General features: G+C 38.3%; 1 protein-coding gene across 3 annotated transcripts in view; it reads left to right on the plus strand.

Moving 5' to 3' along the window:
* MYOM1 (myomesin 1) overlaps positions 1–13,804 on the plus strand; it is a 136,181-nt gene that overhangs the window by 105,837 nt on the left and 16,540 nt on the right. For all 3 annotated transcript variants that reach the window (XM_036875048.1, XM_036875046.1, XM_036875047.1), the window contains 7 exons: positions 2,471–2,627; positions 4,630–4,736; positions 4,854–4,898; positions 9,941–10,077; positions 12,221–12,365; positions 13,125–13,184; positions 13,484–13,551. In XM_036875048.1, the coding sequence (XP_036730943.1) occupies positions 2,471–2,627; positions 4,630–4,736; positions 4,854–4,898; positions 9,941–10,077; positions 12,221–12,365; positions 13,125–13,184; positions 13,484–13,551 (719 nt within the window). The remainder of the gene's footprint in view (positions 1–2,470; positions 2,628–4,629; positions 4,737–4,853; positions 4,899–9,940; positions 10,078–12,220; positions 12,366–13,124; positions 13,185–13,483; positions 13,552–13,804) is intronic.

Consider the following 13,804-nt stretch of genomic DNA (forward strand, 5'->3'; position numbering starts at 1 on the left):
TTTTTTGGGTTTAATCTACTGAGAGAAACTGACCAACTAAGCTTGTTAGAATCATCTCAAGCTAAGTAGAGATTCCAAGTGACAGTCTATGGAATTCACCAGTGAGAGTTCAGGAATACTAGTGCGTGAACTTTGTCACATCAGCACTGGCTCTTAGAGACTTGTTTTCATTACTTCTTGGTCTTGGGCAAGATTCCAAATGAGTGAAGTGTTACGGTACAAAGGTTATCCATGTAATTGAGAGGAAAGCCAAGCTAATTATATTCTTCATATGCTTTCTGTTTTATGACTCCTTTGAAGAAAAGTCAAATCTTTCACTTTAGTAAAAATCAAGATTCTTAAGCTAAGCAATATCTTTTCTGCTGTCAACTTAAGTCATACCTCCAACATAATAAACAGCAGGCATATGGATGATTCACTTCCTTTTTTTTTTTTTTTTTTTTAATAAATTTATTTATTTATTTATTTTTAGCTGTGTTGGGTCTTCATTTCTGTGCGAGGGCTTTCTCTAGTTGCGGCAAGCGGGGGCCACTCTTCATCGCGGTGCGCGGGCCTCTCACTGTCGCGGCCTCTCTCGTTGCGGAGCACAGGCTCCAGACGCGCAGGCTCAGTAGCTGTGGCTTACGGGCCTAGTTGTTCCGCGGCATGTGGGATCCTCCCAGACCAGGGCTCGAACCGTGTCCCCTGCACTACTAGCAGGCAGCTTCTCAACCACTGCGCCACCAGGGAAGCCCTCACTTCCTTTTTAAAGAGATTACAAATAACCCAATGAATGACTAATATGAACAATCTGTCATGCCTCCAAAATAGATATTATGTAAATAGCAAGAAAGGTTTAGTCAACTTCATTACTTCTCCTTTCCTCTTTATAACAATACAGATATTCAGAAGATTTTCCATTTATACTCTCTGTGATTCAGTTATGCTAACTGTGTATTATAATACCATCTAAACCTCAGCATTCTTAGCTGTCAGTCTTTTCTTAAATAACTTGTTCATTATTTGTTATACAACAATGTTATACATTAATCCTAATGTAAGGATTAGTCATGTGTTACTGGGAATAGAAATAAAACATGGTCTGTGACTTCCAATGGAGTAGACACAGCCCTTAAAAGTAATACATGGGGGACATTTCACTTAGGAAAAATTAAATCTTTAATTGACCTTTATTTCTGTTTATCTATATAGCCAAATGTGAAAATAACCCTTTATTTTTTAAAAAGTAATTTTTAAAAATCTCCTAGAATTAGTCTTCTCTAAGTTTTCTATGTGTTAAAAATCACTTTTTGGAGGTTTATAGTTGAAGCACACACTACTATCAATAAGGACACAAATTAGACCAACTGCCAGGCTTAGGATCCAACATCCTAATGTCACTCTTTAGGCACTCGTTTTGTTTTGCCCTTCGCCTGGGAGGAGTCTTGCAATTGTTTTTCCCCTGACAAGTTTTATTGAATGATGCAATCTAGAAGAGAAAATCTTTCATCACTTGGGAAGTATCTACTGAAAGGTTTTTTTTTATACTTTAAAAAAAATAAAGCTATACCTTTCTGAAATTAAATATATTTTTCCTAATGTATGGAAACAAACTAAGTGTAGACTGGTAATTGAATGAATGGCAATTTGAGATGAGCATTTTACCTTTTAAATTGGATTTAGGCAGAGATGTGAACATTTTATATGCTATACACACTCTTTGAATTGCTATATTGAATGCAGATGTAATTTATTATAACCCTCAAAAAAACCCCTCAAAACATTAACTTATTGTTTTCTTTTAAAATCCAAAAACTAATCTTGAAACATTTGAATCTCTTGAAATTCATTTCCATAAAGTTCAATAACAATCATTTCTAGGTTTCTGTTGTTCTAATCTAGAATGGCATCTTTAGATTGATTTATGATTACCTGATCAGCAGAACTTGTTTCCATGGAGTTTTTTTTCATTCTTAAATGATTTACAAACTTTGAACATGTGAATATAGGCAATTCTTACTACCTCTACTCTCTCCCCTTCAATTTCCCTTTGGTTTCTTTATCTCTTATCTATCCTTTCTTGATGACTAGTTAGATATGGGTAATATTGAAGCAAAAGTCATGAATTAGGCCCTGATAAGGACCATTCAACTTACCTTTCTCCCACGGCTGCCTTGTCCTTCTTATTATGGTCAACATACTCCAGTAACTGTCCCACTGGTCACGTCAACCAATTTTCTTCAGCCCTGAACAAACAGTACTGTCCATGGTGTTAGCACTACCTAAGAAACATGGTACATTCATTTAATTCTGTCACAACACAAACGTTGAATTGTAGCAGGATTGTCAGTTGCAGCGAGCAGTTGGGGCTTTTCACTTGCACAGGCTCAAGGCCCTGCTTTAAGGCTACAGTAAAGGATTCCAAGGTAAGGAATTCTTATTTGATTGACTTCTACCAGGAACTATCAGTGCCTTGTTTTTGATCTTCTAGGAACCAAAGAGGTTGTTGTAAATGTGGATGACGATGGAGTCATTTCCTTGAACTTCGAATGTGATCAGATGACTCCAAATTCTGAGTTCGTCTGGTCCAAAGATTATGTCCCCACGGAGGAGTCTCCACGATTAGAGGTTGAAAGCAAAGGCAACAAGTACGCACCGTTTCAATCCTAACTATGGGTCTCCTTTTCATGAAAGGAGGATGAAGTACGCTTTCCATTTCAAATAAGAGAATGAAATCACAAATATTTTATAACTGGAAATGTAAAAAGTGATAACCAGTATAAACCTTAAAAAATAACAATCCTTATAAAATACTTTTCACATTAGTCCATTTAAAGTATTTTCTCATTTGTATCTCACTGTTGACTGAAAAAAAAATGCGCAACGTGAGAGTTATGACTTAAGTTTTATTCGGGGCAAAATGAGGACTATAGCCCAGGAGACAGCATCTCAGACAGTTCTGAGGAACTGCTCCGAAAAGGTAAGGGGGAAAGTCAGTACAGAAGGGATTTTGGTGAAGGGGGAAACGTGCAATCAAAGCACACGTTTTGGCAGAAGCTTGCTGCTAGTCACGAGGAGCCGATGTCTCCATCAATGATTTTAGTGCTTTTCTAGATATGAGAAGATACAAGAAATTGGGCTCATAAAATCTTCTCCTGAAAAATACCTAACTATCTGAAGGCCTGTTCTGCCAGTTTTTCCCAGAGCACAGAGTGCCTCAATCCTGATCTCCACCCTGAACTCCTTTCAGGGTGTGTTGAAGGTCAGTGACTGCAGTGGCTAATGACTTCATCCTTGTAGAAGCAGATGGCGAGCAGCAATTTTTAGTTGGCATCGTTTATGATGTAAGAAAAGCTTTAATTGGCATAAAAGTGAACTTCAAAGATGATTCTCATTATTCTACAGAATTTTGAAATCTTAAGTAATGGTGAGGATGCTTATGGGGAGGGGTTAAGGAAGAACTTGCTGATTCAAGTTATGGTAAATTAAATGGATGGGGTATAATCTGTTCTGCTTTTTTCACCACCACTTGTGAGCGACACAATACTGTACTGGAAAGAACGCTGTATGGGAAGCACAGGAGAGATGAGCTCTAGTCCCAGCTCTACCAGGAGCCGGCTGTGTGACCTGGGGCAGCTTTTAATTACATGGACCTTGGATTTCTTTTTCTGTAAAATAGAAGAGAGTGAAGGAGATTAATTTTATGATCTGTTACTTTCTTTCAGCCTCAAGATTTCTTTTATTTCACCTTACTTATCAAGCGTCATATCTTTATAGTGCCAACCAGATTGGATTATATTTGGTAAAGCAAAATATTCCTAAGTATTATTTCTATTACAAAAGCCCAATATAGCTCAAAAATAAAAGAAAGAAATAATAATTTTGTTGGAAAACAGCAAGGAAATACTGAATATATTAATAACTAAAAGACGTTCCGCTGTAACTATGCTGTAAGGTCCTTGAAGTGAAACATAATTTTGGTCAAAGGAAAGACAATCAAACTATAAATTTTTTTTCCTTGACTAACCTATAAATGTTTGGGTGATCTTAGACCCTGACCAGCGATGTGACTCACCAAAGTTAGATAACAAAGCGAACTAGACGACTGGCCCATTCATTCATTCCACAAGTATTTATTAGGCACATATTATGTGCCAGACAAGGTATGGAGGCCGGAGGACACAACAGTGAACAAAACAGATCTCGTCCCAAAAGGCATTCAGTGGAGGTATATAGTTAATGAACTAGGCAATACCGATGCCATGTGATAACCTCCAAAACAGGAAGTGCAGGGTTGACATAAGAGAGGCATTGGGAGGTTCTGCCCTGTGAAGAAGAAAAATTTCAGGCTGCCCAGCAAGGGTTGATCAGCTAAAAATATCTTTATTTGGGATGTGCATCGATATGCATCATAGCTTGGGGATGGGAGATTTGTACCAGCTCCCCCTCCCGTCACCATCAGCCCATAGGAGGAGGTCAGGAAAGTCTTCCCAGAAGCAGCAAGAATGAGTGGGCTTTAGGTCAGCAAGGGGGACAGAACAAGTGCTCCACGTGAAGGGAGCGGACGTGCAAATGCCTAGAGACCGGGCAGGGTGCAGGTCCTCAGACCCCACACGGCCTCTCTTCTTATAAAATTATTCTGTTCTGAAGGACGAAAATGACCTTCAAAGACCTCGGGATGGAAGACTTGGGCATCTACTCCTGCGATGTAACAGACACTGATGGAATAGCGTCAAGCTACTTGATAGATGAGGAAGGTAAGTGAAAAATCGGTTCATTCACAAGTCTGCTTTGATTTCTCAGTGATTCTCCAGGATCAAGTGACTTTTGTTTTAGTAGTTCAAGCTCTAATTGTTTTCTTTTTCTCCCTACAGAATTGAAACGTTTACTTGCTCTCAGCCAAGAACACAAGTTCCCAAGTAAGTGTCCACAATACATTCACAGAGTTTAGCCATCCCACTACACAATTCTGACAGGATCAAGAGAAGAGGCTCTTGAGAACATATAATGGAGCATATATTGGTAGCTGCAGATGCACTTTCCGAAGGGCTGCTTTTATCTTTGTCATTGTTCTCCAGAGATACAAAGAACACTAACATAGAAGATACATCCCATGCTCTGTTACATAGAGCACTATCGGGTTACATAGGTGTAACAGCTGACCAATTACATTCTTCACCTTTTGCCTACATATTTTGGAACTTTTTACACACACACACACACACACACATATCTCCTAGATACATTAATTTGTATGTCTTTTAGGCGAACTGATCTCTTCCTAAGCAATTGAATGTTAGCATTTAATAGAAGAACCATACTTCTAAATAAAGACAGTACCTAACATTTTAAACTCCTGGAAAATAAGGTAAAGATGCCTTGATCAGAAAAAGAATCCCTATGAACTATCTACAAACCCTTCAATGAAGCACCTTCTATTTAAAAGATTAAATTCCAGAATTGACACCTAAGAGAAGAGAAAGAAGACTGAAACGATACTCAGAAAGTTCCACTGGCCTGATAGGATCTCTTGCCCATTGGTACCCACTGGCCAAAGTAGTGAAGCATCCAGAAAGTTACACCTTAGAGTTTGAAAAAACAAAGAGTGATAGCATCACTCATTCTTTTAAATCAGGAATTTTTTTCATTCCTTAATCCCTAAAATATAACTTCTTCACTAATACAGGAGTTTCAGGAACCCGGGGAACTATACCCTGACCCCAAACTATACGCAAAACGTGTGTGTTTGTAGATGTGCATTTTTCTAGGGCGAGGATCTACAGCTTTCCTGAAATTCTCAGCAGAGCTGTGATTAAAAAACAAACACTGCTGTAAAACTAGTTGTCTGACCTCTCTCACATTCCCAAGGAATGCATGTTTGATGGTGAGGCTGGGTGTTGGTGACTATTGGCCTCAGCTGGAATGTTCTCAAAACCAGCTTTATTCAACAAAGCACAGTGGGGTGCCTGTGGAGTGTGAATGCAGAAAGCAGGCTTTCTGAATTCTAGGGGAGAACCGTTTGTTTCTCGGCTGTAAGCTTATTCACCATCAAACTGGAAAAGTAACACCAAGAATAGTGTCTTAAAAGTTATTCTTTTTAAAATTGTATGGAAGGCAGAGGTTTGGCCTGGACTGTCTTTGTTCTGTGCTCTGTGAACCTGAGCACGTCATCCCAATTTCCCCATTGCCTGGTTTCTTTTCCCGGAATGGCTGTTGTAATTGTTCACAGCACCCACCACATAGAGGGGCTGTGAGAGACAATCAACAGGGCGTTGGTTAATCCTGAACTCTTCAGGGAAAATATAAATGTTAATTGAAACAGAAGAGTGACCTAGAAAAACCCACTTGCAGAAGAACTGTCTGCCAGCCACACTGATGTCCTCCCTTCATGTTCCCAGGCCCATGAAGAGGGGAGTGGAGGAGAGGGTCACCGTGCCGAGCACAGCAGGAGCCTGTGAATGCTCGCACTGTCTACAACGTGAGACAGAAACAGCAGCACCTACTAATCTAATCTAGTTAGTCAGACAGTAAATATTGACAAAGTGTCTAGGCAACAGCTGGTCCAAACAACATTTACATTTAGCTTCAAGGATGGAGATGAGAGAAGTTGGGGTGTTACTGTTGAATTGGAGGTGCCCAGCCTCCCTGAAGTTCAATGATCATATGGACTTGCCGATAGTAATTGCCTGCTGTCACTGTCATTTATGCTGAGATATTTTATTCTGCATGAGCATAAGCACTTCAGTTGTTGGTTCTAGGAGAGGGGGTAGCAGCAAACTCAGGTACCCTACTATTAGAGATCAGGTGTGGCATTTGGGTCGGCGCAGAGAGAACCCAAAAATGTGTTAAAAACTCTGATGTGCAGGTATGACTCTCCCAACCGTAGGGAGCTCCCGTGAACCCGTTGAAGCAAGGTTTAAAGTATCACAGCTCCAGTACTTTTCTCTCCCCAACCACTGTTGGATCAGCCAGGTCACTACATGAATATTTTCAGAGATCTGATGATAGGGTCAAAGCAGCATATCCAATTTCTCAATTTATACCCACTTCCTCTTAGTGTATGTTGACACATAAGCCATTTTCTTGAGATTTTGTAAGGTCTTAACTGGTCTCGTCTCTTACAGAGTATAATAAAGAGTGTGCTCTTCCTTTATCCCTTGGCACAGTAAATTCTCCTGTTTTAAGCTGTTTTCAAAAATATATTGAAAACCACTAAACATATGCCTTAAACCTACAAATGACAGATATTTTGCTGGAGCAAATTAACTGCCAGAGAAAAGAGCCTAAGGAAATTTAGGGCTGAGCAGAAGGAAAAAGTAAAAATATATAAAGCTAAAAATAGAAAATAACCTAGTCTGTCTTGCCAGTAGTGATACTAAATTGCAGTGTAGAGAGGCAGTTTATTTGAATATATATGTGTGTGTGTGTTTATATATATATATCAAAAACATACGTGTGTGTGTATATCTAAAATTCAAGGTATATGGGGGGATGGTGGGAGATATACTTCAGTATCAACAACATCCTGCAGGCCTCTCGCCTTTTGAGATGGACCACATTCTGTCTACGGAATGTGTATCTCTCTAAATAAATACACTTCTCACCTAAAGAAAAACAGAAACAAAAACATCCTGCATAATATATCTTTTTATTTGTAGACATTGCTTATTATCCCACTTGTACATATTACACTCTATGAGTACAGACATACACAAGCATATATACATAAATTATATCTATCTGGTATGTCCTCTTAGGTATAAATATAACATACAATTGGTGGTTGTAGGGTGTTGTTTAAACAACTGAAGGAAGAGTCACCAAAATATTAATTTATTATATGCTGTTTATAGGGTGCTTAAACAGAATGTCATCATACTCTACAGTGACCTTAAAAGGGTCACTACTATGGTGATTTAATTTGAGAGATGAAGAAAGTGAGACACAGAGAGGTTAAGTAATTAGACCAGATGTGCACAGCTGGTACCTGGGCATAAGCCCAGGTGGTCTGACACTAACCAGGACATGGGCTGTTTCTGTGTGTGCATCCTGGTGGCCAGTGCTCCCCAGACAATGGCCCCATTACTCAGAGAGGACCGTGAACATTAAGGGATCTGGAGGCTTCCAGGAGAGCGTGGGAGCGTGTCCCCTCCCCACCACCGCCACACTGAGCTTCTTAGTAACTGCATCACTCATGTATTAGATTCCCTAGAGTGAGATTTCCAGATGTTTCTGGAAGAGATCCTACTCTCTATTCCCCTCAAGACTTACTTGTAGCAAGCAGGAGCGTGCTGTAGGGAGAAAACTTAGCCTCTGCTCTCACCACCCTGGGGTCTGTTGCTGATCTGCTCTTACTGGAAAACCATTAGTGTTCTTCAGAGTGGACGGCCAGGACCATAAGAGCACAGAATAGAGGGAACAACCCTGGTCTCAGCTCTGCTACCCAGATATGTTACTAAGCTTTCCTAAGGCTGAGTTTTGTCATCAGTAAAATCAGGGGAGAAAGAAAACTCCTTTCTCGAGCAGCTGTCATTATTCACAGTGGCTCAATGTATTCTGGTACCATATTCACTCTCGGTGGCCCTGTGAGGCAGATAATATCCATGTTAGCAGGTGAGGAACACAAGGTTTCAGGGGTAGATAACTGTCCTTGATCAAGGTGTGGCCCTTTTCTGTCCACAGGGGACACCCTCAGTAGATGATGTCTGAGCCTCCTTTCAGCTCTGCATGGAATGACTCTATAACTGAGTTTCACAATGAATATGGAATAGTGCAAAGGAAAGGCATCCCTTGAAGCTTGAAAAGGGTAGTTTTAGGATAAATACAAAAAACATTAATGTACATTTTGTACAAGTTTATACCAAGCTTATAATTAAAGCTTATAATTTAAAATGTAGCATAGCTAAAATTTTGAAATATATTTAAGAATAGTTGAGAGAAAGCAAAGGGTGATTTCCCCTAACAGAAGTGAAGGACTACAAAACTTTGAGAAACAACCATCTTGTTCCACAAAGGATGCCCAGGAGCCACCTCTGATACAGATCTGCTGGCTTGGAGGAGCCTTCGTAGAGAACATTTTCAAGTTACAAGAAATTTAGAAACTGGTTTTGAGAGATGTCAGCCAACCTTTTAAAAATTTCACTCATGTTCAAATGGCTTAAGCGATACAGGTGTAAATCAGAGATATCACATGGTTCCTTACTTTCTATGTGAAGCAAGCCATGCTATATTTTAATATAGCTTCTTGATAATGACTTGCTTATTTGCATCTGAAAAATTTTGCTTGATCTAAGAACTTAAGTGAACTGGTATGCCATTGGGATGGATAGGGTTTAAATGACAAGCTGGTTCATCTTATATATGTAATCAAAATTAATTCTTTCTTAAGATTCATTTTTTAAAACATTTTTAAAAACCTCCAAAGTGAGTTAAATTGTTGAAAAAAATCAAATTGAACTCTTTTTCCAAATATTTTGAAGTAATTAAATCATAGAATGTTGGAGCAGGAAAATACCCTGGTCAATTAAGACATTCAGTTCAATTCCATCCATTTACAGATGAGTCAAGTGAGGCCCAGAGATGCGAAGTGAACTGCCTCACATCACAGTTTGTTAGTAGCTGACCTTGAACTACTGGGGCCAGCTCAAGACTCTTTTCATCATACTTTGTTATTGTCCCTAAGTAAAGCTAACCAAAGCCACAGTAGAGAGTCACAGAGGTTAGCTGAAGGACCCTGGGAGGTCAGTTCATCTTCCTCATTTTTATAGTTAAGACATCTATGACAGTCAGGATTAGAACCCGGTTCTACTGTCCCTCAAAATCAAACTTTCTGTACAGTGCTCTCACTGAAAGAAGCAAGGTGCTACATCATCACTTCCATTGTTTTTCACTTGTTGGAAAAATCTGTATCAATACAAATGGTTACCAATATAACTACTACTATTATTTTTATCTTTCATAGCTGTCCCAGTTAAATCAGAGCTGGCAGTTGAAATTTTGGAGAAAGGCCAGGTCCGGTTTTGGATGCAGGCTGAGAAGCTGTCTGGCAACGCCAAAGTCAACTACATATTTAATGACAAGGAAATTTTTGAAGGGCCGGTAGGTTTTACACTTTTTAGATTTCTAAACATATCATTGTAGAATGAGCTGGGAAACCTCTATTAGAATGCAGATAAGTTGTTACGAAAACCACTGGACGTGGGGTGAGGGGGTTTAAATCATTTCACATGTGAAAAGTGTGGAAGAAAATATAGATTGATTATATCATATTATCCAAAACTAGGATACTTTTGAGAATGAAAGAAGATGCTAATAATAATTTTTCCAGGATAACAGTCATCAACCAAAACTGTCTCAGGCAAATCAGGAAGTTGGTCACCTATGAAAAAAACTGAAGGCAGAGGGGCCAGCGCCCTTGCCTGAACACAGATACTCACATCAGAGACTCCAGTGGCGTCTTGGTTTTTCATATGGAAGAATTGTTCTAATGGCTCAGAAAAAAAAGTAAAAAAAATCTCATTGCTTTTCTGATTAAAAATGCAATTCATCCTTATTGTAAAAAATTTAAAGACTCAGAAAAGACAAACCACAAATTCTTAAAACTTTTTGATATACATATTAATATATACTTTTGGTCTTTTTCTATACTTCTTTGTGTGTATGTCAATTTGTATATTATTTACATAGGTGATTATGTATATCATATTTACTATTTCTTTGCTTTTAATGTAAACATAGTTTCTATAGATAGAGTTACAACATCTGCACTTTATCTGTCCTCCCCAGACATCAGTAGAGCCAGCATCAGGCTTGTGCCTGGTGGTACTGAAGAACTTGGGTTTAGGGGTCCTGTCTCATACCTGTCTTCTCATGGGTGTAAATGGGAGACTAAAAGGATGGGGGAGAGGTGTGGTTTGTGGCCATGATTAACAACCTATTCCCCTTTCCTCAAAATGTGTTTTTTAAATATTTGAGGATTCATTAGTTAGAGGGAGAATGAGTAACATGAATAGCAGAAGAATACGCAGTGTATTACTTTTCAGCTCATGTAGTACCTGTGCAGAGCAGGAACAAGGCACACATGGGTCCACTGTGGTCCCTCTCCTCCCTGTTTTCAAAATGCTCTCATCGACTGTGGTGATCACCATCTGGCCAGTGGGGAGGAAGGAAGAGCCTTGTTGGCATCACTGCCACCACAGCCATTGAGGGAACACTCATGCCCATGTGTGTAGAGGCACTCCCCTTCATGTGTTCACACACGCATGTGGCGCATGCGCACACACACACACATACACACACACACACACACAGAACTTGAAGAGCAGTTTATTGTCATTGCAATTGGTTCTAATCATACTATTTCACTGGGTGGAAATTACTCTCTTAGGTCAGGTTCCCTAGGAGAGTCTGAAATAGAGTTTCTCCTTCAAGTGGTTTATGGGGGTTACTCTCAGGGGTAGGAGCGAGGGACACAAGCCAAGGTATGGGGCAAGCTAATCAAAAAGGGGTCTCTGTTGAAGACTGGCTCCCTGCGGGGGAAACTCCAGGGCATGAATTGCACCACAGAGTTGATCCCAGACCTGAGCCTTCATTCCGTGACATTTTATAGGAAAACTTCATTAGTTCAAATCTGTTATGGAATTGTGCTTGTAAGCCCAAGGACTAAGACTTATCTTTACATTGAAAAAAAAAGTTGCTTAAGGAAGATGATAAAATAAGCACAGTCTAGCAGGGCAATTTCTGTTCATTAAGAGCAAATGGGCTTCCAATGCTTTAGAAGCATTTTTATCCACATATTAATTCAGCAGATGTTTATTAATTGGCTGCTATATTCCATGCATGTGCTACATGCCAGGGGTATAGCAATGATCGAGACAAACACTTCTCTCACGTTGCTTATAGCTGTTGCATTATTCAGTTAGTTGAAAATAATGTGATCTGGAAAGAAAAATGGGAATCTAAAAACAACTTTTCAATAACATTTTGTGATTTGGGGTAACAAAAGTTTATGTTTAAAAAACTAAATGTCAGACTTTTAGTAATCAGTTCTGGTCAACGTCATATATTCCACATAATAGTTTCCTTTTTCTGGGTACAAGATTTTGAAACTTTGCTCACTTAAAAAAATGTGAACAAGAAACTATTAAATTATGATACTTTGGAGTTTGTGTGTTTATTTTATATGGCTTTTTGTCATCCTATCTATCTCACTTATTTCTCTCTTTTACTTTTCACATTGAAGAAATATAAGATGCATATTGACCAAAGCACTGGTATAATTGAAATGTTTATGGAAAAGCTGCAGTATGAGGATGAGGGCACGTATACTTTCCAGATTCAAGATGGAAGAGCGACTGGCCATTCTACTCTTGTTCTCATTGGAGATGGTAAGGGTTCTGTGAAACAGTATCTGGAAGATTTTGCTACTCCTTTCAATGCAAATACGCCATCGCACAAAAGTGACCATGTGGGAGGAAGTAAAAATTATTTCTTGATTAGATTCCAATGTTCAAAGTGCAATTTGCAATTAATACTTTCCATAGTATTTCATTTCATAGAATTGAAAGTTAATTTAAAAGGACACCAAAGTTATCACTGGCCCACAGGCAAGACTGCACTTAAATTATCTCATATATAAACAAGTATTTATAACTAAAATTCTCCAGTGAAGGATATTGCAATACAACCAAGACAGTATTATGTCTCAGAAACAAACTATGATACTATCTTATAATGTGCACCTACTTTAAATTACTTAAATGAAGAAGATAAATATGCAAGAGTAGAGCATGCCAAATCTAATGGATGATTATCCGTTAGAACTAGGTTGTATGGCAGCTGTCATAAGCCAGTGTGGAAATCACCAAGATTTAAAATGTGGTATTTAATAAAGCAATGGAAAGGCTGGCCAGTTCTCTACATTTGCAATAGCCAAAGCTATTTCACTATTTCCTGACTTCATGACCTTGAACAAGTTTCTTAACCTTTCTAAGCCTTTTTCTTCATCTATGAATACTGAAAGCAAATAGGGTGGTCATGGTGTATGAGTGTTATAACAACGAATATAAATCACTTAGCACAGTGACTGGCATGTACATTTATACCACTCAACTCAATTTCATATTTCCTTGTTTTTCAATTTTCAGTTTATAAAAAGCTCCAAAAAGAAGCTGAACTCCAGCGTCAAGAATGGATCAGGAAACAAGGTAAACATAGGCAGTGAATAAGGAGAAAAGCTTCAATTTCTTGAACAAAATATTCCAAGATTATTTCCATAACAAATTAAATGAATATTATTGCTTATGTTAATAATGCCCTGGTTAATAAAAATAATTGAAAAAATATTTATTATTAAATATGTATCCATTTAAAATATTTAAAAACTAAATCTTGAATTTTTAAAACTTCACTTTAGATGTAAATCACCTTAGAATTTAAGAATGAGCTTGGATTTTTGCATTCATGATTAATATTGCTGGTTGCTGATATCATTAAAATTTTATAGGTCCACATTTCACTGAGTATTTGAGCTGGGAAGTGACTGGTGAATGTAATGTACTATTGAAATGCAAGGTAAGAAGTAGATAAATTTCTAATAATTTGATACAAGGGAAATAAAGATAAAATAGAATGTGAGAAGAAAAGGAAGATCAACTTTTTATCTCCTCCATTTAGACCAAAATGATAAGTGATGTGCCTTTACTGTTGAATGTTACTGTTGGTTGGTAAGAAATATTTAAAATAAAACAACATAAAAATATGGGAAGTCAAGATGATAGTTTTTATTCATTACTCACGCCCTAGTTAATAAGGACAGACTCTCCTT

The sequence above is a fragment of the Balaenoptera musculus genome, chromosome 14 (assembly GCF_009873245.2).
Source record: "Balaenoptera musculus isolate JJ_BM4_2016_0621 chromosome 14, mBalMus1.pri.v3, whole genome shotgun sequence".
NCBI classification, from domain to species: domain Eukaryota; kingdom Metazoa; phylum Chordata; class Mammalia; order Artiodactyla; family Balaenopteridae; genus Balaenoptera; species Balaenoptera musculus.